A 23,099-nucleotide genomic window follows, 5' to 3' on the forward strand; every position below is an offset into this window, starting at 1 on the left:
AAGATTCCAACCTCATAACCTCTCCATCACAAAATGTGCCTACTTCACTTACATAACATCGCCCTCCTCTGCTCCTTCAGTAACATGTGCTGCTGAAACCTCAACAATGTCTTGCTCACTACTAGACTTGACCAGTCCATTACTATCCTGGCTGCACTTTCATATTTCCCCCTCCATAAACTTCAGCTCATCCAAAACTGCCCGTATCCTATCCCGCACTAAATCATGGTCGCCCATCACTTACTGGCCAACATGATCACAGCCCCCAAATGCATCTAATTTAAATTCCTCATTACTTTGCCATTCCCTATCACTGTAACAATTCCTTCTGAACTCTCTGTTCCTCCGACACCAACCTCTTATGCGACCCCTCCCCTTCACCCCACCATTGGCAACTGTGCTTTCAGCTGCCGAAACCTCACACTCTGGAAATACCATCCCAAACTTTTCCACATGTCAATCTTTGGTAGGTGTGGTGTATGTAACTTGTTCCACCTTAAGAGAACTTAAACCTGTTCCACCTTAAGAGATGCACTACTTTCTCTGGCTGCTGTATACGGTAATACCGGTGGTGACCACACCGGTATATAAGTGCTGTGTAGTAATTTGCTGGGTAGTACAGCCCTAACCTCCGAATAGTAAAGACCTATTGAAAAGTTATTCTTGTAGTCTGTGTCAGTAATTGACTTTAAATATAACTGGAACACACAGACTTAACAGTAGGGAACTCTTTATTTTTGATTGCGCCTCTCCTAAGCACTGAATATTTAGTACGTTATATGTTCTATATGAATGCAAGTTGTTATTTGCTTTAGTCTGTTGAGTCTTTGCTGTGCGTATAATATTTCTGCCCAAAGTGAGTGTGGTAGTGTAATATGAGGCTATGTTCAATCTAGTAGCATTCCTGCAACTGGGATAAGTGTTAATCCCTGGGTTTATCCACTCTGTTGGGGAAGTGAGTGTTAACAGGGGCAGGTTTCAGATCATAAGGGATGAGATCCACTTACAGAAACTGTTACCAGACAGTTACATAAGCAAACAATGAAGAATTGGAAGTTTGAACATTACTGAAGAGATTAGGATATAATGTTTCACTACAATTGCAGTGATTATTCAAATATTAGTAATAGCATGTTTTACATTTTTTGATTCTAAATCTTCTCATTAATCTACTTGTTCCATTTTTTTTGAACAGGAATGGAAACCTTAAGACTCTCTTGTCCGTCGGAGGCTGGAACTTTGGAACTCAGAAGTAAGATGCAAATGATGTTTTTTTTGTGTTGGATAAGAAACATTTTTTTATTCCTTATGATGTTGATAACCATAAAAATATTGGGGGAAGGTGTCCTCTGGGTACTAACTGCAGCAAAATTGTAAACCCGTTTATAAAGAACTGTTTTACAATTTCACTACATTTAACATGCAGGGGAATCGTTCCCCCACTGATGGAAATATACTCGTGGTTTGGGACAATACTTTATAAGGGTAGATTTAACGAATTCACGTCCTTGCCTAACTGCCTCTAAAATGTAATTGCAGCCATATTTATAAGCTGATATCAGCGTGACAAAAAATATCAGATCATTCATGGACCATTGCTAAAGTTTGTGAATTAATTATTACAAGTTAATTTTCCAGGTGAATATTGATAGCTTGTAGTTGGCGAGAACAATACAACATCGATAACAACTATTCTTAGGTTCCTCTTTATCAATGTGTTTCCTGCCATATTTCTGTCATTTAAAAAATGTCAAACCCTTATCATTTCTTTGGAGATTCTTCTGCTTCACTGCCGTAAAGTCTTTGGAAATGTGACAGAAACCATGTTTACGCCCGTTTCTGCTGCATTTGCAGCGAAGTGGCGGAACAGGAGAAGCTCTGAGGAAATTCCTAAATGCACCAGAGCAGAATCTCTGAGAGATCCAAATTAAGTTGTTTGCAATTACTTTGCAGACTGAAATTACTAAAGCCAAAATACATCTGCTCTGATCCTGATGACTTTTGTTTAACACTCTACTCTCCTCCAGGTTCAGCGCCATGGTTTCCACAGCAGGAACTCGCCAAATATTCATAAAGTCTGTGATTAGCTTCCTGCGCAAATATGAGTTCGATGGTTTGGACATAGACTGGGAGTATCCTGGGTCAAGAGGAAGCCCCCCGCAAGACAAGCAGCTCTACACAACCCTAACACAGGTAGGACAGAGTGCATAATGGAGTCGGTAGTGTAGTGGTTATTTTGTTGGACAAGTAATCCAGAGAAACACAAGTCCAAATCCCATCGTGCCAGTTTGAGAATTTGAATTCAGTTTAAACAAAAATCTGGAAACGTAAATCTGGTACCTGTAGCCATAGTGATCATGAAACTGTTGGATTATCGTAAAAACCCAACTAGTTTCCTAATGTTCTTTCAGGGGGAAAACCTGCCGTTCTTACCAGGTCTGGCCATTATGCGACTGCAGTGTCACACCAACGTGGTTGACTTTTAACTGCCCTCTGAAGTGGCCTAGCAAGCCACTCAGTTATATCGAACTCCTACCAGCAGTTCAAGAAGAAAGCCCACCCCGACCTTCTATGGACAACTCGGAATGGGCAATAAACGCTGTCCTTGCTGGAGATTCCCAGATCCTGAGAAGTAATTCTTCAAAAAATTATACAAGCTATAAATCAATATTACATTAAAGGAGTAAGATTTGTTCTTTATGTAGCAAGAGCATTGCCCAGATGGAGCCGAGCGAGGAAAATCACAAGTCTATAGCGAAGCCTGCCAGATTTTCCTTCCATTAACTATGGGTGTGTGATCCTCGCTGCCCAGTTTTCTTCTCTGCTCTCCTTCCAGGCCCTGTTTAATGCCCAGGCAGTAACGATGAAAATACACTCCATTCTTTATGAGTGCACTTACATTGTCATTACACATAAGGAGTGAATTCCCACTGGGTTTTCCCGTTCGTCCACCATAACTTTGGCAGATGATCTGCGGAAACTCCTGTTTACGCCATTTTGTTGTGGTTTCCACAGCTCTTCTGCTGACGTTATGGTGGACATGCAGGAGGACCCCGACAGAAACACACCTACATAGGAACCCCCAGAGCAATTATTCCCCAAGATCACAGTGCTCCCGTTAGCTGCCACTGGTTGGGTCTATTTCTCTCTCTCTTTCTCTCTCTCCTTAACTCTCATTGTGATTTGTTTTCTCTCTTCCATTTCTGATGTTCAGACAGTCTATTCTAAAGCGGCCATTTATTCTCCCTTAATTTTAATTTTCCTTCCACCTTGCCCTCACATCACATCCCTCTCTGTCTTCTATCTCTCATTCTGTCTCTCCAGCTCCCATTCCTACTATTTTTTATGTATAATGACAGACACATGTTAGGAGATCCTCCAGCTTTCGGCCATCAGTAAGTGAATCATTGGTAGCAGGGCAGCCAAAGATTTGCAAACTCACATTTTGCTGCTCCTGAGGAGAATTTTTATTTTGTCCAAACATTTTCTGTAACTAAATGATTTAATGCATGGTTTTAAAAATGAATATAAAAATGGAATGTTTACAAGATAGTTACGGATGAGGAAGCCCATTTGGTCTCCCCAGATAGATCTTAAAGTTCCCCGCACCCCCCGCACTCTCCCACCATTTTACCATCCAATTATTTCTGAAAAAAGATTTCAGTTTTTTTGCCTCCACTACTTCTTATGGAAGACTATTCTACATATTGATCAATTTATCTAAAGAAGAATTTCTTGACATCAGTCCTAAAAATACCATTTGCAATTTGAATCTAAGTCCCCCATCCTCTTGTTTTTTATCTGATAATAATATTCTGGATTTACCAGTTTCCATGCCCTCTGTAAAAGAATGAGTTGAGGAAAAAATAGTTTCATTCGGCTTTATTAACCACTGTGATGAACGTGTTTATTCTGGCTCCATACAGTACCTGCTGTCAATCGCATCTGGCTTCCTATGAGCCTCGCTCTCCCTCTGGCCAAGCAATTGTATTAGATTGGACATTGACACATTTTATAAAACAGGAGCTCGAAAGTCCTTTGATCAGTGTTTGAAACCCTCCGTTTTGCACGGATCAGTTGCTAAGAGAAACATTATTCACTTTCAACTTTTAGGAAATGATGGCAGCCTTCGAAGCTGAGGGGGAAAGTTCCGGAAGACCAAGACTCTTGCTCTCAGCTGCAGTTGCCGCTGGGAAGAGTAACATTGATTCTGGGTATGAGGTTCCTCAGCTTGGAAAGTAAGTATCCATGCCAGCCTTGTGGGATCCACCTTATAAAAGCACAAATGTCGTGTTACGTCAATTTGAAGCAAAAGTAAAGTCATGGTTATTCCATTCAAACATATTGCAGTATGAACATTCTAGGGTCTATACTAATCTATCTTTCTTCCTCATTCTGCAATGAGTTACAGATGGTGTGAATAATGGAATTACATATGTGCAGGACTTGTCCCATCATGGAATTCATTGTTAACCACCTTACAACCTGTAATTGTTTCTGCATATTCATTCTATTTTAGTTCCTTAAGGTAAAAGAAGAGAATGCTTATAAATAGAATAATTATAGCATGCACTGATTTGCTGGGCCAAGATTTTTTTTTAAAACACATTCACTGGAATATAAATACACAGCTCTGTGTTGTGATGTATGATTTTATACAACTTTTGATGCTGAACAGTATAATCTTACGGGATCAAATCCGGCTGTGCTTTATAAATCAGACCACACATCTATAAGAGACAGTGGAACTTTGATTTTTCTCCCATGGAGAGCTCTCCCCCATTCCTGGTAGATAGTTGAAGCTGGCGGCTAACCAGGTTTAGGCTAGAGCAAGAGATGCAAATTCAGGCTCATGTACTGATTAGTTGGGCCTGTTTCCTCTACTTACATCATGGCTTTTCCATTATTTTGGACTTTCTCTACGAGAGCTTCTTGTGCCTCTAGTTCAGTAGTAATACACGCAAAAGTGAGGAAAAATGTAAAATGTAATTGTAAGAAAGCGACTTCAAAGATGTTGTAGTGCAGTATAAGTCTGAGTAAGCATAGCGATATTTATGGGTTCACTATATCTTCTATTTCTGTGTCGGATTCAGGCGTAGCACTAAGCCCTATTCTGTTAAGTATAGTTTGGGGCAGAGACATTGCTGGAAATTCTAGTCCTGAAATTATGAGACTTTGCTCCTGGACTGGAGTCTCACTGGGCCAAAGCCTGGGTTAGAAACTCAGGCATGAATATCGCTGTCTTGAATATCATTGCATTGCTCCTGATCTTTCCGTCGTCTAAAATCAGCCCATACTGACCTTCATGCCTGATCCACTGATCTGTGCTCAACGTCAGCAAGATTCCATGGCAGCTGTATAGTCTAACAACTATACTGACTCTATTTCATCTTCACCTGACCTAAGTTGTCATGTCCCATTGTAACAGCACACAAGAAAAATATTGGCTGGCAATCTCGGTTGCTGGTTTCCCCGGCCCCCTGGAACTCCTCCTCCCCTCACCACGCAGTTCATGTTAAACCAGCTGAGGTAGAAGTGTATCCTTCAATGGTGACCTATGGGCATGGAGCAATGGAGTGGCACAGAAGACCACTTCATGCAGTGCCACCTACTTTTCAGCAGCCGTCAAGCAGGGGGTAGGACGCTGGGCAGCTTGTTTCTTATCTGCAGACTCATCCCTTCACCTTTGCCTTCCATTCCCCTCACTTCTGACTGCTCTTCTCAGTCTCCTGTCCCTTCAGCCTTTACCAAAGGCCGCTGAGGGGTTGAGATGCAATTTGAGCTTCTCCACAGGGATTCAGAATTGATGTCACAAACTTGTGACACTCTTTAATTGTCCCCATTCCTTTAAATTTTGTTTACCTGCAATTCCCTGCGCTCCCGCTAGTCTGCTCACTACACCGATCTGAATCTGCTGCTGACGCTACACCAACGAGCCGACCACAGAATAGTTGAGTCTGTCTAAAATCTGCCAATAGCCATTCTGGTGTCAACCAAAAATTCGGGCTATGATGCATCAGATTAAGGCAGTTGGTCATTGGAGTCCGACTGCACGGCTTCACTACTTGGATGAAGATTTCAATACAGTTGCACTGCTTTCATAAAATATATTATTCAAGAACTGAAAGCAATTTGTTTGCCTATATAAGAAACAATTCCTTCTAATTCTATGCCTTTCGTACAAATATATGTTCATGTCTCACAAAGCAAAACTAAAGGAAAGGATATATAGCAAACATGTTTATAGGCTTCAAAACTATAAGACATTACATTAGGTCATTAAAAAGGTCCATCATCAGGTCAAACATAAATAAAGTCTATTGAAAATAAATGAGATGAAGCCTGACTGTATGGAACGTTATGGAAAATGAGAGAACTCATTGTGTGCACTCATTAAGCCTTGTCATATGTTTTCATAAACACTCGTTCTGATAGATATCAGTGTAACTCTGACTTTCTCTCATACAGAACCTTGGACTTTTTCAATGTGATGACGTACGATTTCTTTGGTCCTTGGAGCCACACAACTGGAGAAAATAGCCCTCTTTATGCTATCCCAAATTCCCGAGGCCTTGACCAGTACTTTAATGTGGTAAGTATTCATTAAATAGTATCCCATAAAGCTTATTACTTCAATTTATAAATAGGTAACGGTCATTTTACCAGACAGCTTGCAAAGTCCTTGTAACCTGACGGTGAATCTCAATGATTTTTCTGTAGGACTATGCAATGAAATACTGGAAGAGTCAGGGAGCTCCTGCAATGAAACTGAATGTTGGATTTCCCACTTATGGTCACACCTTCAGACTGGCCTCATCCAACAATGGGCTTGGAGCCTCAGCAGCAGGTGCTGGACCAGCTGGGCAGTACACCAGACAGGCTGGATTTTTGGCCTATTATGAGGTATTGATACTGTTCGCAGTTTGGTTGTTCTTTAATGTAATATATTTGCAAATATCAAATAAAGACAAGAAAGGCATGCATTTATATAGTGCCTTTCATGACCACCGATGTCCCAAAGTGCTTTACAGCCAATGAAGTACTTTTTGAAGTGTAGTCACTGTTGTACAATATTAGCCAGTTTGCAGTCCATGCTTACATTCGCCAGGTCATGAATTCTCTATTTAGAAAAGCTTTAGAAAACATCATCAATGTTAGGACAGTAGCACCATGACAGGGTGATATTACTTTATAATTTGCCCGATTCCCCACAATGCAGGGGGCTATCATGAGACTCACAGAGCGCTGGAATGTGCATCATGCAAGCAAACTAGTACTGGGCCCCAGTTCCAGATAACCATCAATCAGTGAGAGGGCTTGTTTAAAATGTTGGTTTGCATTAGATCCTGAAAGTCATGTGAGGGGATAGAGTCAGTGCTCTCTCCAGTCCGACCCCCACAAAATCTGTTCCACTGTTCCTTGATCCTGTAATGAATACTGTAAGGCCTCTGCTCAGTAATACTTTGTGACATGACTGCGACCAGGGACCTGCATTCACAGAAATCACAGAAACCTCACAGTACAGATAGAGGCCATTTCGGCCCATTGAGCCTGCACCGACACATATCCCACCCGATCCCCGTAACCCCTACACCAACACATATCCTACCCTATCCCCGTATTTAATCCCCCTAACACTAAGGGTCAATTTTTATCATGGCCAATCAACCTAACCCCGCACATCTTTGGACTGTGGGAGGAAACCGGAGCACCCAGAGAAAACCCACGCAAACACGGGGAGAATGTGCAAACTCCACACAGACAGTCACCCGAGGCCGGATTCGAACCCGGGTCCCTGGCGCTGTGAGGCAACAGTACTAACCACTATGCCACCGTGCTGCCATTTAATACTTTTTCCATGTGTAAAAGGTGCCACTTGCAAAAAGTATAGAATATATTGGAGGAAATTTGAAATTGCTGCTGAATTTAACTTACAGAGTTTTTTCTGTACATAAATTACTGCCAACCATAGTAACTGCAATGAGTTGTACCCTAATGTCTCACTCTTCGACAGATCTGCATGTTTTTGAGTGGGGCGACCGAGAAATGGGATTCTCCACAGATGGTTCCATATACCTACAAAGGAAATGAATGGGTTGGATATGACAATCTGCAAAGCTTTGGAGACAAGGTATGTCTGTAAACTCTAATATACCAAACTGTTAATTTGTTGGTTCAATGCGATGCATATAATAAGACACAACCAGTTAGTGATAATATACATTCACATTAATATACTGGGCAATCATATAACTAGGACCAGAAGCACCATCTACGCACATCTCCCTGGTTGTAGCATTATATATCAGTTTCTTGGTGCCTTTGCATCATTCACAAGGCCAGGTAAAATAACACGTAAACTGCCAATGATCTCCACAGATCACAGAATGAAAAATATTCATTTGTGCACCAACTGCCTGGCATATCCGCTGCTTGAAGTGGTTTCTAATTGGAGATGGGCAAAGGTGACATTTTAATAGCAACATATTTAGGATTTAATTTCTGATTCGCCACCTGTTATGAAAATATTGGAAGATGTTTGTATATTTGCTAATAGTCTTGCACCCAATCTAAGCGGTTGGGCCAGAGTGAGCAAAGCTCTGGGAAGCTATTTTGCTTCAGATATGCTAATAATGCAACATTTTTTGTATTTGTAATGTCAGTGTTTCTAAATGAGATGTTTCACCTCACCAGGAGAAACATTGGCTGGAATTCTCCCCTAAAGAAAGGCTGGGTTTGGAGCGGGGAGGCAGTTAAATTGTTAAAAATGCAATTCCCGACCTGACCCCGCCTCCAACCCACCCGCTTCCGGTTTTGCCGGGGCTGGAATGGGGGTGGCGACCAACCCGCTCCCAGGGGGCATTACCTTAATTTAAATATTGTAATGATGCTGGAAGCCTCTTTTTCCCCGTCCATTTTGTGTTAAAATGCTTGGGCACGGGTTTCACACAATTCGTGAACCCTGGCAGTTAAACTGAGGTGGGGACTGCTACATCCAGGAGGTAAGTAGCTTGACACCTACCTCCTGGATCCAGGGTCCCTACCTAACCCACCCCCCATGATCAGAGACCCTCCATCGAGGCCTCCAATCACCTTCCCAGGCCTCACCGCCACCCCCCCACCCGACGATGATGATGAAGCCGGTCACGATCCTCTGATGGCCGACCCTGATCCCGCACCCACAATCCCAGATCTCCCCCTCGATCCTCGACCGCCCCGATCCCCGACCACCTCCCCATTGCCTGCCGATCCCCAACTTCCCCGATCTCCTGCCGATCCTGCAACACTCCCCCACCCCCTGCCGATCCTCTCTCTTCCCTCCCAAATATTGACCCACCCGCCGATTCCCGACCCAGCTCCCCACCGCCACCGATTCCCGACCACAACCCTCCCAATTGATTGCCGACCCACCTCTCTTGGACTGGCCCCTCGCAACTGAGGCCGACCGCCCGCAGCCCACAAGCCTCTCAAGCCAGCTGGCTGCGGGCAGGAAACCAAGGGCTCTCATTCAAATTAGGCCCTGCTGGTAAAGTTGACACCCGCCCTGCCCCCGCCCCCAATACGTCTCCCCGAAGAAAATTCCAGCCATTGTCCCTATCCCCTAGGCAATGGTAAAGAGCTCACATAGAGCAATACGTGCATGTGGAGAAATGGCTCGTCTGGGGGGCGACAGCACAGAATGGGCGATAGTGAATCAATGGCCTAATTTACACAGCGATCGATTTTCTTGTAGTCAATGGAAAAGAGAATCGTGTGGAGTGTAAATCGGGCTGTCGATTCACTATCACCCATTTTGGACCACTGCCCAAGGCGGACTTCACCGCCCCACCACCACCCCCCCACCCCCAAGTCTGTTGCTGTAGATGTTTGGGTATTTCTGTAACTCTAGAATAAGTTATAGCAATAATTTAGTGTTTTTTAAAATGCATCTTGCTTACAAAGAAGGATTTACAAAATAAATTTGCTTTTATTGTATTTCAGATCCAGTGGCTGAAGAAAAATAACTTTGGAGGAGCTATGGTGTGGGATCTTGCTCTGGATGATTTCACCGGTGCTTTCTGCAACCAGGGACCTTATCCTCTCTTTACCAAACTGCACACTGGGCTGGGAATTTCTGCAGGTAACCAGTTGTATTGATTGTCGCCAAGGCTGATTACTTGTTCCAATTGCATAATAAGCTTTAAAATGTACATTCAAGTAATGGGTTTTGTGCATAAATGCGATAATTGGCTTGGCTCAGTTGGTGGGACTCTCGCCTCTGAGTCAGAAAGTGATGGGTTCAAGCCCCACTCCAGGACTGGAAACACATAAGTTAGGCTAATACATCAGTGTGGTACTGAGGGAGTACTGCATTGTTGGAGGCACCACCTTTCAAATGAGATTTTGAACCAAGTCCGATTTAGTGGATGTAAAGGACCCCATGGTATTATTTGAACATAAGGCGGGAGTTCTCCTGGTGAACATTCCTTCCTGTACCTGTTTAATACCTGCCATTCTATAATAGAAGCAATCCTGAACATCCAGACTAAATAATAAAGATGGAACATATTGAAAATATTGATAAAAGTTATCATTACACATTATTAACATTTTTGTTCAATATTTTTATTTTCCTGTTGCAAAATGTAAAGTGTTGCTGAATTACCACAGGGGTTAAACAATATTAAAGAGGTCAGAGAGCATCAGATAGCTACCCCACATCGATTCATTGGGTGGGTTGGAACTCATGAGGGGTTTAATTTTTTATGTTCTGTGGATAGAGCAGGCTCGCTGAACCCAGTGGGCTTTTCCTCAAGGGCTTTTTTATATCCTCATATATGTGCAGCCTAGTCTGTACTTTTCAGCCCTTGTAGAAATAAGAGTATAATCGACTCCTTGGGGTCAATGGAAAAGAAAACTGGGAAGTGAGTAAGATGGGCTGCTGATTCACTGTCACCCCATTTGTGATGCTGCCTAAGACCAATTTCACCCAGCTTGTAATAATGGATTTAGTGCAATTTTGATCCTGCTTACACCCATACAAGTAGTTACATGCATTTTGTATTTAACCCAGTGTTTCACCTGCAGTCATTTAAATGGTCACTTTTCTTCTGACGAAATATCCTCTGACACTTTGGCACGGTTTTAATCAGAGGAAGTGCATTAACATGCTCCACAAATGTTTGGGAAGGTGACACTGAGGTTAAAACAAGGTACAACTCGGAGTTGCACTGCTTCGTAAGATTTCCTCGGTGACTAGCCTGGCGTATCATACCTTGCAGCTCCCCTGCCTTAATTGGGAAGTTGCGCGGCTAAACAGTGAGAAAGAGCATCCGCAGGCCACCAGGAGCGTGTGCTGGCAAAATCAGCCGATTTACCAGTTCTGAGGAGAAACTATGCCCCGCCCCCGTGTGTTAAGCTGAATTCCACATGTTGGATGTTGCGAGATACCAGAGACACACGGAATTGAGCTTCCAGAGCAGCCCGTTCCTGGAAAGCCCAGGAATTGAGTTCTCTGGGTGCCCTGACCCACATACCACACTCAACCAAAAACAGATTAGCTGGCTTTTCATTTCTTTGCCTTTTGTGGAGTTTTGCTGTGTACAAAATGGCTGCCATAGCAACAGCCCTTTAATTACAGGAAACTTTGTGATATCCGGCACCGACGGGACCAAACTGTTGCCGTCCCATCAAAACTGCCGGACAAACCAGCGCTAATGTTAAAACATACGAAGCTGTTTGCTTAGCAACAGCTTCTAAACAGTCGGCCGTAGCTTGCAAGCATCTCTGTAGCTAAGCAACAGCTTTAGCTAGACCTTGCAGAGCCTGACTGGTGGGAAAAAAAGCAACGAAAAGAAAAAAAACTTACTGAACCGACTCCTGAATTTTGCCGGTGGATCGTGCATTCCGGACAGTTAACCTCCGGATAAACCAAAGTTTCCGGTAATTGCACCTGAAATGCATTGAGGCGTTTCTGAAAGATGTTATAAGATGCTATATAAATGTGCCTTTTTATTTTTTAATTTCAAATACTTAGCTTCACTTTATAGCAATTTCTAAGCAACCAATGAATTAATGATTCTTACTTCCTTCTAGCTTGTACTCCATCAAAAACAACACTGGCACCTGTTACTAATGCCCCTAGTGGTGGCGGCGGCGGCAGTGGCGGTGGCGGCAGCGGCAGTGGATTCTGCGCCGGCAAAGCTAACGGCAACTATCCTGACCCAAAAGATCCACACAAATTTTACAGATGTTTTAATGGGAAAACCTACTTGAAAAGTTGCCCTACTGGATTAGTCTATGAGACATCCTGCAACTGCTGCAACTGGCCTTAATGTGAAACAAAGATGTACGTACCCCACTAATACAAGCAACAATTAACCAATCTCCTATAGCGGTGCACACGGGGAATCCAGACCAAGGGTGGTCTTCAAGTGAAGCGGGGTCAAAGGGCAGGGGGCAGTTGGACGAGAGTGTGCAGACATATTCAGTCCCCATTTTAAAGTCATACATTCTGTTCCTGTTTTTGTATATTTTGCTGTTATATATTATTATTCGTAGTTAAAGAGCAAATCTTAGAGCAGTTTGGGAAGCAGAGAAGTAGAGTTGGTTGCAGCATAAGAATTTCTAAGCACTACAGGCTGAGGAGCGGTGAGATGCAAAACTGCGGCACTGCCGACGGGATGAAGCAATTACGCTGAGAGAAGTTTTCATCGGCCACGTCCATTAGAAATGTGGAGATGGGAATTGATGAAGTTTGAGAAAAACATGGCAGCAGAAAGTGAGGTTTTGCAGACAGGATGTGTGTGCAGATGTAGGATTTTTAAGATACTATAAATGTTATACCAAGAGAATAAAAACGATTGTTGGAAACCTGAAATTAAAACAGCAAACGCTGGAAATACACAGCAGATCAATCAACATCTTTAAAGAGAAAGGCAGGTTAACATTTTTCGTGGGACCCGAGCATCAGAACTGACACAGTGAGGAGGACAGCATCTCTGATAAAACAAAGTGGGCCGTGTGGCCATGCGATCAGGAGATGGTAGGCATACTGCCCGTGAATTTCTGTCCATAGAATGTAATGGATGAAAAATCGCAGGCGGAGTACCTTTGATTCCCTGATCTGTCCCACTCCACTGGAAATAAGATCATTGCTTTTTAAAATTTGTTATAACGAGCTCTTGCATTTTAGTGGATTAAGGGAATGATTCCCTCATTATTGAAATATAAAGCATTGTTATTTTAAATACAGCACATTTGTGAAAAATAAGAGTACGTTAGTTATTTTTTTACATTTATTCCCCATAAGTTTACAGGTCCTTTATATTACCTGTCAACATTAAATTTCATTTATTGCTGAAAAGAAAAGCGCACATCCCATACAGAATATTGACTTGATGTTTTCTCTAACATATACAATGCTTAGAAAACTAGAAAGCACAGAATGAAATTTTCCGCCAGCGGTTTGACAATAAAATGTTACTGTCAAATTACAGAACACTAACACACTGTTTAATCTTTGCAGCCTGCAATTGATCTTCAGTCAACACCAATGAAGCTGTAATTGGCCTTCAGTCTAATCACCAAATGTGACACTACTTCATGTAGTGAACACACAACAAATGTGCTGGCTGTACCAACAATGACGATTGCAGTTAAAGCAACAAAATAAAATAATCAAGAGATGCAAAGATCTTTTTGCTTTGTGTGTGTGGATTTTTTGCTACTCCTGTGTAACAATTTCAGTTGAACAGAAAAAAATTGAACAGTTCCTCTTCAAGGGTTAAGTTACGAGGAGAGATTACACAAATTAGGGTTGAATTCCCTAGAATTTAGAAGGTTAAGTGTGGTCTGATCGAAGTTTTCAAGATATTAAGGGGAAGAGATAGAGAGAAACTATTTCCGCTGGTTGGGGATTCTAGGACTAGGGGGCATAGTCTAAAAATTAGAGCCAGACCTTTCTGGAGTGAAATTAGGAAACATTTCTACACACAACGGGTGGTAGAAGTTTGGAACTTTCTTCTGCAAACGGTAATCGATACTAGATCAATTGTTAATCTTAAATTGGAGATTGATAGCTTTCTGTTAACCAAAGGTATTAAGGGATATGGGGCAAAGGTGGGTATATGGAGTTAGGTCGCAGATCAGACAGGATCTCATTGAATGGTGGAGCAGGCTCGAGTGGCTGAATGGCCTACCCCGGTTCCTGTGTTCCTATGTTTTGCAACTATATCAACTTTACAAATGGCTTAAACAGTTCAATGCCTTTAGACATATTTGGGGGACATTTAACCCCAAAAACGGGTGAATTTGGGTCGGGTGGGGGGTGGAAATATTAAACATCTGAATCCCCAACCTGTCTCCAACTCATCCACTTCCAGGAGGCGGGCTGGCACTTTAAATATGATACTGAGGCTGGAAGCCTCGGACTGAACCTGCTGTGTTGGTTTAACTGTGGCCGGCTGAGTTCCCCGGGCCTCGGGAATCCCGGCAGCTGCAGTGAGGCGAGACAGCCTCGGGGAGCTCTCCTTTTGGGCCAGGAGCAACAGGAGTGCTTCACTCGACCCCCAAGCTGTCCCACCATCAGCCCCTCCCCTGGATTGGAACTGCCTGGGTCGGGGATCGGACCCTCCCACCGGGATCGGCCGCCTCCCCCACCCCGGGTCGGGGTTGAACCCCTGACATCAGGACCTCCGCCAGGGTTGGGGATCAGTCACTCCCACCCCCCCCAGGATCAGAAATCCCCCATGCCTGGGATCGGGGCCCAGACCTACTTGGGGCTGAGGCCTCTTCTCCAGCAATCCCCACCCGACCGGAAGCCAAGCCTGTCCATCAGGCTGACATCCGAGGTGGGGACCCTGTCAGTGACGTCACTCGCACCCAAAACTCCACAACGTGCAAGGAGACCTGGACTTCTGGGTGGTTTCCTGTGTGCCACTGCGCCCCACCGCCGACCCCTCACTCCCGGCAGGCCCAAAAGTTCACACCCCACCATGCCTCTATTTTTAAAGCCAAGGATCCCATATGCTTTTTTAACAGCTTTATCAACTTGTCCTGCCACCTTCAAAGATTAGTGTATGTGAACCCCTAGGTCTCTCTGTTGCTGCATCCCTTTAAACCTTTGCCATTTAGTTTATATTGCCTCTTTTCATTCTTCCTCCACAATGCATCACAGTGTTGTACATTGTCATTTAAAATCCACGGGGAAAAATCGGGTTGATTTGCGCCTCTCGTTAGCGCTAACGAGGCGCAAATCCCCTAGCGCCCGGGCGTGGCGCCGCTAACGCCTCCCATGAAATTCAGCAGGAGGTTAGCAGCGGCAGTAGCTAGTAGTGCCCCGCGGCGCTGAGCCGCCGACGATGCCGTCATCACCGTGCGCGGTGCCTCGCTCGCGCCACAGCCACAAACTTGGGTTGCGACCGCTGACCTATCGCCAGATGATCTGTCTGACACGGTCAGGGTGGCATTTTTGCAGCCGCGGCGGCGCAAATTAAAGGGCAGGTGTCGGGTGTACATTTTTTGTTTGGCGGACTGCCAGCACCTGCCCCCTTACCCTTATCTCATCGGGGTGCCGGCCGTGATCGCTCAGCCCGGCGCTCCTCATGAGTGCCAGGCTGTTTACACGGCCCCCCGTTCCCCGGTGATCCAGCAGAGCCCCCGGTGCGCGCAGTGCTCCCCCCAATCCCCGGTGATCCAGCAGGGCCCCGGTGCGCGCAGTGCTCCCCCCACTCCCCAGTGGTCCAGCAGGGCCCCGGTGCACGCAGTGCTCCCCCCGCTCCCCGGTGATCCAGCAGGGCCCCGGTGCACGCAGTGCTCCCCCCGCTCCCCGGTGATCCAGCAGGGCCCCGGTGCGTGCAGTGCTAGGCCCCTCCCCTTTAATCAAGGGCGGGAGGCCTGCAATGACGTGGCGCTATGTGCCGACGTGTGTGGCGCTGTTGCACGTAGCGCCACAATATTCAGTAGTAACACCCCAAGAAGGAGGGGGAGCTCTTCCAGTAGCGCACCACCTCTTGGGGAGCTACAACTGAATTTTAGGCGGAGAGGCGCTAATTTTTTCGGTCTTAAGTGAAATTATTAGCTGGAGATTGTACAAGTTAAGGAAATATGTATTACTCTTATTCTCAATTTGTTCACATGTCTCCCTCAATTGAATACACAACAATCTGATTTGAAGTATACAATTTTTTTTAAATTCCTGTTTTTTACACTTTTGCGACATAAAATTGAGAAATTCCGAACTTAAAGGAAATAAAACTGGAAGTGGTTGGAAGTGACTGAGCAGAACGTGGTTCTGTTATTGAGCAATGTATTGTGAGTTTCAGAAATATTGTGAAACTTTCTTTTCTTTTTAATTTTATTTTGACAGATGTTTTGCTAACACACTATCAGAACATACTGAATAATATCGGGACTCTATGCTGTAGAGTATTGTTGAATATTCTTGGCTAGTCTTTGAATAAAGTTGCCCATTTGTATTTAAACAGTTAAAACAATTTCTGAACTTTTCAATTCTGGTAACTAATGAATCACTTATAATGTCTGTAGTTTTTAAAATAATGAATGCAGACACTTTGTTCAATGGCCAGATTTATGTTGCACTCATTCGTAGCGGACTGTTCCACCATGAGCAGAATCGTTCTCACATTCCTTGCACTGTGTTCAACTCGTGGAACAGCTTACACAAAGAACAGAGAGCTGTATTAATTAATTAATAATATTTTATGTATGGATTCATGATTTTTAACCTTTGGACAATGTTGTGATCAAGCATCCTTTACTGTATCTGTCATTAGTTCAGGAATTACATTAAAACTGCATCAATGTTAAAGGAGTCTTCTTGAGGAACATAGAATTATAACATCAAAACATGCTGAATATTGTGAACATTGTTAAATCCTCTTAACGCTCATGGCATACACTCCGATACATGTGCTCCCTACCTGTTCAGTTCTGATTTGATGGTGTTTTACACGTACAAAATTTGAACCAATCAATTGCAAGAAATTTGTATGCATACAAGTCACATGTACAAGCTTCTATGTCACATTTAACATGTATATATATATCGAAAATATACAAAAGAGGAAGAAAGACAGTCTGAATTCCAATTAACTCAAAAATCTGCTATGACCAATCAGAAGCTAATTGGCCAGAGCAAAGCACAGCTATTGCACACAGTTATACTTCAACAGGAGAATAATATGTCCAAAGTATGAAGGCTGAGGTGTGATGGAAAAATGTGCACCTCATCCTCAGTGACTTCAATCTCCACCTCAGCTTTCTCTGCCATCTCTCCTCTGATTTTGCTCCCGTGCTGGACTCCCTTAACCTCTTCCTCCATCTAACCTGTCCCACCCAGGTGTGCAGCCATGCCCCTGACCTTGTCACTTCTTGTGGCCTCTCTACTCCCACAGTCTCGGTCATATAAAACACAATTGCTGGCCATTTTCTGCATCCCTCACCAGCCACATGCACGACCCGCTTCCAACCCTACTTCCTTCTGCATCCTCCCCTTGAAAAAGCTCTCCCCGAGTCACTGCCAACTGCCTAACATTTGGCCCTCCTTTTTACCACAATACACTTTGGCAGCCGTCAATCTGCTCAGCCACTCTCTCACCTCGGAGTTAAGATACAGATCAACCATGATCTGATTGAATGACGGAATAGGCTCCAGGGGCTGAATGTCTTACTCCTATTCCTATATTCCTAAAATCTGCCCTAGGACTGGGGGTGGGGAGTGATGTTATATCACCATGGTGAGCGGCTGATAAAAGGGTGGCTGAGGGTACAATGGGATCTGTACTTTGCATGATGTGGTACTGCACCTACGATACACAGATAGTCTGTATGAGATTTTAGTGAGTTTTGTGGTTGTTGATATAATTGTAAAGGGTAAGTCACATCTAAGGAACCAAGTTGAATTTTCTGAGGTGGTAACTTAACATGGTAGATAAGGGAATGTCTATGGATGTTATGTCAACCGTGAGGGATTATGGAGTGTCCTCCTCAAATTCGGCTGCCCTCAAAAGTTTGTCACCATCCTCCGCCTGCTTCACGACGACATGAAAGCCGTGATCCTGACCAACGGATCCACCACAGACCCAATTCACGTACGGACCGGGTCAAACAAGGTTGTGTCATGCACCAACGCTCTTCTCGATCTTCCTGCAATGCTCCATTTCACCTTCAGTAAGCTCCCCGCTGGAGTGGAGCTAATCTACAGAACAAACGGAAAACTGTTCAACCCTAGTCCAGATCCAAGGTTGTCACATCCTCTGTCATCGAATTACAGTATGCAGATGATGCTTGCATCTGCGCACACTCTGAGATCAAACTCCAAACCATCATCAACACCTTCACCAAAGCGTATGAGAGCATGGGCCTTACACTAAACACCCGTTAGACAAAGGTCCTCTACCAACCTGCCCCCGCCACACAGTACTGCTTCCGAATTATGAAAATCCATGATGAGGCCTTGGACAACATGGACCACTTTCCATACCTTGGGAGCCTACTGTCAACAAGGGCAGATCTCGTTGACGAAGTCCAACACTGCCAGTGCAGCCTTCGGTCGCCTGAGGAAGAGAGTGTTTGAAGATCAGGACGTCAAACCCAGCACTAAGCTCATGGTCTACAGAGCAGCAGTGATACCCACCCTCCTGTATGCTTCAGAGACATGGGCCATATACAGCAGGCAGCTCAAAGCACTGTAGAGGTACCACTGTGACAGAATAAGCCATATTCCAAGAGATACACCATCATATGAATAGATTTCTGACATTATTAATACATGATATACTGGGTTTCAAAATCTAAAGCCTTGGTGACACAAGCTGTATCAAAACAGGCTTCTGAGATGGGTGGGTTTGATAACACAAGCCGTAAAAACCACACAGGCTTTTGAAATGGGAATTGAATGTTAATGCTAATACAAAGGCCCTATTGAAATAGCAGTTTGGCACTTCCAGAAGGTCTGGAGTTTGGGAGAAACACAATGGAATGACCCAAGTAAAGTGTTATAAACTAACACATTGAACAGAAACACAGAAACATTAAAAGAGGCATGTGCCTTTGAAAAGATGACATCAAGTAAAAGAAACACCTGCTGGTCAAATAGTTTTTATGTTAAACTTGGAAGACAGGAAACACAATTCAGTAATATAATCAACTAAGATGGCTAGGAAAACAAACACTCAGTTGAAGTGTTTTTGATTTACATATTGTAAATATAATACCTACAGAACGCTTTGAAAATATGACTTCAATAGATACACCAAGCAATTACATGGTTTTTTATTGAACTTGCAGCAGTTAGGAGTCATGACATCTGCTAAAACCAGTTAAGCCAATATTAAGAATTGAATGAAAGTTCTTCGATAAGAATGGCATCAAAGAGATAAATCTGTTGTAGCCATTTTATGATATGTTTTGGAACACCTAAAGGTAGAGACAGAAGTCTGAGAGTTAGCAGCTGAAATAGCATTAAGAATAGAAAGAAGTCAACACAGAGGATGACTCAGAGATAATTAGTTTACATCAGCAGAAAACTTCAAAGGATTTACTACTGCAAATAGGGTATAAAAATAGTTTTTCAAATGGAAAGTCAGAAGTCGCTGGAAGGGCAAGTGTTTCTCAACTTCACAGGCACGCTCTGTAAGTTTTTAACTTTGAGTCTTGGGTAGTCAAGGTATTTGATTTTGGTGGATATTCTGGATTAAGAATAAGTAGAAGTGTGGAAATGTAACGAAGTTAAGATTTGAGAATAAGGATCTGTGAGAATAAGATTGTGTAAGCTAATTGTTTTCGAACTGTTAATGTTGCGACTGACTCAACAACTGTTAACTGAACGCCGGCTCTTAAATAAAACTATATATTTTTTAGAATTGTCTCAGAGTATTTCTATATCAATCTCACAAACTCAATTTCTGTACAGTCTTTTGTAAGGAGTTGCAGAATTCTGGCGGGTATTCCGGACCCTCATAATATTCGAAAGGTTACAGTCTAGTTAAACTTATTAAAAGTGCTATCCGGAGGATGGTAACATCTTCATGACATTCCTTTCCTTTAGGGAGAGATAGTCTGACCCTTTAGACCCAATTAAGCATCTTATATAATTTGGCTATCTTTAACTTTAGTTGAAGGTGAACGTCTGGGGAATACGCCTGATCTGGGGTAGCCCGAAAAGGGCTAGGACTAGTAATTACCCCTTCACCACCAACGCTGCCGCCGCCAGATCCTACAAATCCATTGGCAGGATAGGCGCACCAAAGTCAGTGTTCTCGTTGAGGCCAACATCCCCAGCATCGAAGCTTTGACCACGCTCAATCAGCTCCGACGGACGGGCCACATCGTCCGCATGCCCGATACGAGACTCCCAAAACAAGCGCTCTACTCGGAGCTCGGACATGGCAAGAGAGCCCCAGGTGGGCAGAGGAAATGCTTCAAGGACACCCTCAAAGCCTCCTTGAAAAAGTGCAAAATCCCCACCGACACCTGGGAATCCCTGGCCCAACACTGCTCAAAGTGGAGGAGAAGCATCCTGGAAGGTGCCAAACACCTCAGGCAGGATTTTCATTGGGCTGTGGAGGCGGGATTGGAGGCATGTGGGGGGTTAAAATCTCAAAATCGTGGGGCACAAACCCATCCCGCCCCCAGCCCACCTCCATGCCAGTTTCAAAGGTGGCGGATACCCAACCTATGCTGGGACTCGCCTCCCCGAGGCGGGAAGGGGAATAGTGCCAATTAACTGCCTGTTAACAGGTAGTTAACAGGCAGTTTTTAGCCTAATCCCTATTTTTATTGCTGAAGTGTGGGATTCCCGACGGTGCCAAACCACGACAAGTTAGCGAGGCGGACCGTCGGGCTGAAGGGCTTGGAGGGTTCGAGATATCTGGTGTTCAGGTGAGTGATGGGTGCATGAGTGCAGAGGTAAGTGTGTTTGGTGTGTGTAAAGTGTTTAAAGAAGTTTTAATTACCTTTACTTACCTTTACAGCCTTCCTTCCTTCAGGTCTCGGGAGTCCCTCATCTCACCGGCACAGAAAGCAGAATGGCCGTGAGCTGTCAAAAGTTGCAGCATTCAGCTTTCTGTTCTGAAGAGATCTCTAAATCAGCCTGAGAGGAAGGAATTAACTTGGAGTACAGATTGTCAGTGTTTGACAGCTTCAAACAGCTGTGAAATGCTGATATTTCATCTGTCAAAAGCTCTTGACAGATGAAATGTCAATCTGTGACGTCACCTGTTGCCAGGTGGCCCTTAATTGGCCTGCTGAGCCCACTGGGTGGGCTCAACAAGGTCAATCAAGTAAAAATCACGTGGGTTGGCCACAACTCGATGGAGGCGGGACTACAACCCCGAAAGTTTTAGTCCCGCCTCCTACACGCCTCCAGTATCAAAATCCAGCCCCTTGAGTCTCTTCACTGGGAGCAAGCAGAAGCCAAGCGCAAACAGCGGAAGGAGTGCACGTCCACCCAAGCACCCCACCCACCCGCCCCTTCAACCACCGTCTGCCCCACCTGTGACAGAGACTGTGTAAAGGAAATAGCCATATTCCAAAAGATACACCATCCTATGAATGGAATTTTTACTTTATTAAAACATGAAAACTGGGTTTAAAAATTTAAAAGCCCAATGACACAAGCTGTAAACAGAATACAGGCTTCTGAGATAAGACGAAGTGTTAACACAAAGCTGTAAACACCATACAAGCTTTTGAAATGGGAATTGGTTGTTTATACTAAAACATTGGCCCTATTAAAGAACTAAAGGGTTGCTTCCAGAATGTCTGCAGTTTGGGTGAAACACAATACCATTACCCAGTTTAAAGTGTTATGAACTAACACTTCGAACAGAAACACAGAACATTAAAGGAACATGTGCCTTTGTAAAAGTAATATCAAATGAAAGACAGGAGACTTTATTCTTAATACAACCAACTGAATTAGCTAAGAAATGCATAGAACACCCTAGTTGAAGTGTTTTCAATTTACATGTTGTAAAATATACCAACCGAAGACTTTGTAAATATGACATCAATAGATGCACCAAGTAATCACATAGTTTTTGTATTGAACTTGGAATACAAAGGAGTCATGAAGTCTACTTACAACCAGCTAGGTGATTTAAGAATTGAATGGAAGCACTTCGTAAGAATGGCATCAAATAAATACATCTGTTCTAACCATTTTTTATGGTAAGTTTTGAAACACATTCACAGCAGACAGAAGTCTGCAAGTTAACAGCTGAATTGACAGTAAGAGTAGAAAAAAGTCAACAGAGATATCACTAGAGATAATTAGCTTACATCAGCAGAAAACTTCAAAGAATATACCACTGCAAAAAGGGTATAAAATATGGAACTTTCAGATAGGAAGTCAGAAGTCACTGAAAGGGGAAAGCGATTCTCTCACTTTTCAGAGGCAGGCTCTGTAAGTTTTTAACTCTTTGAGTCTCGGGGATCAAAAGGTACTTTTATTTGATTTTGATGGATATCCTGGATTAGAAATAAGACTTAGAAATGTAAAAATGTAACGTAGTTAAGATTTGAGAATAAGAATTGTAAGCTCATTGTTTTTGGAACTGTTAATGTTGCGACTGAAATAAATCTATATATTTTTAGAATTGTCTCACAGAGTACTTCTGTATCAAACTCGCAAACTCAATCTCTGTACACTCTTTGGTGAGGAGTTACAGAATTCTGGGAGAGTATTCTGGACCCTCATAATATCCGGAAGGTTACAGGCTAGTTAAACTTCTTAAAAGTGCTATCTGGAGGATGGTAACGTCTTCAAGTCATTCCTTTCCGTTAGGGAGAGATAGTCTGGACCTTTAGATCCAATTAAGCATCTTATAGGATTCGGCTACCTCAAACTTTAGTTGAAGACGAACATCTGGGGAATACGCCTGATCCGGGGTAGCCCGAAAAGCGCTAGGACTAGTAATTATCGCTTCAACTGTAGGTCCCGCATTGGTCTCATCAGTCACCTGAGAACTCATTTTCAGTGTGGAAGTAAGTCATCCTCGGTCCGAGGGACTGCCTAAGAAGAAGGAGTAGACTCTATGGATGTTATTTATATGGACTTCCAGAAGGCATTTGATAAGGTTTCACATAAGAGACTG

The 23,099-nt window shown here is 43.5% G+C and overlaps 1 protein-coding gene across 1 annotated transcript; it reads left to right on the top strand.

The window, feature by feature from the left end:
* The first annotated feature begins 2,027 nt into the window (after window positions 1-2,027).
* LOC147105135 (acidic mammalian chitinase-like) lies at window positions 2,028-13,676 on the top strand. Its single transcript, XM_086011228.1, has 8 exons — window positions 2,028-2,193; window positions 4,114-4,238; window positions 6,469-6,592; window positions 6,721-6,903; window positions 8,015-8,131; window positions 9,982-10,120; window positions 12,076-12,328; window positions 13,508-13,676. Exons 1-7 carry the CDS (start codon window positions 2,038-2,040, stop codon window positions 12,312-12,314), a joined length of 1,083 nt encoding a protein of 360 aa, XP_085867354.1. The 5' UTR covers window positions 2,028-2,037; the 3' UTR covers window positions 12,315-12,328; window positions 13,508-13,676.
* Window positions 13,677-23,099: the final 9,423 nt, after the last annotated feature.

The sequence above is a fragment of the Somniosus microcephalus genome, chromosome 18 (assembly GCF_052327205.1).
Source record: "Somniosus microcephalus isolate GS21.2 chromosome 18, FLI_Smic_1.0, whole genome shotgun sequence".
Classification (NCBI taxonomy): Eukaryota; Metazoa; Chordata; class Chondrichthyes; order Squaliformes; family Somniosidae; genus Somniosus; species Somniosus microcephalus.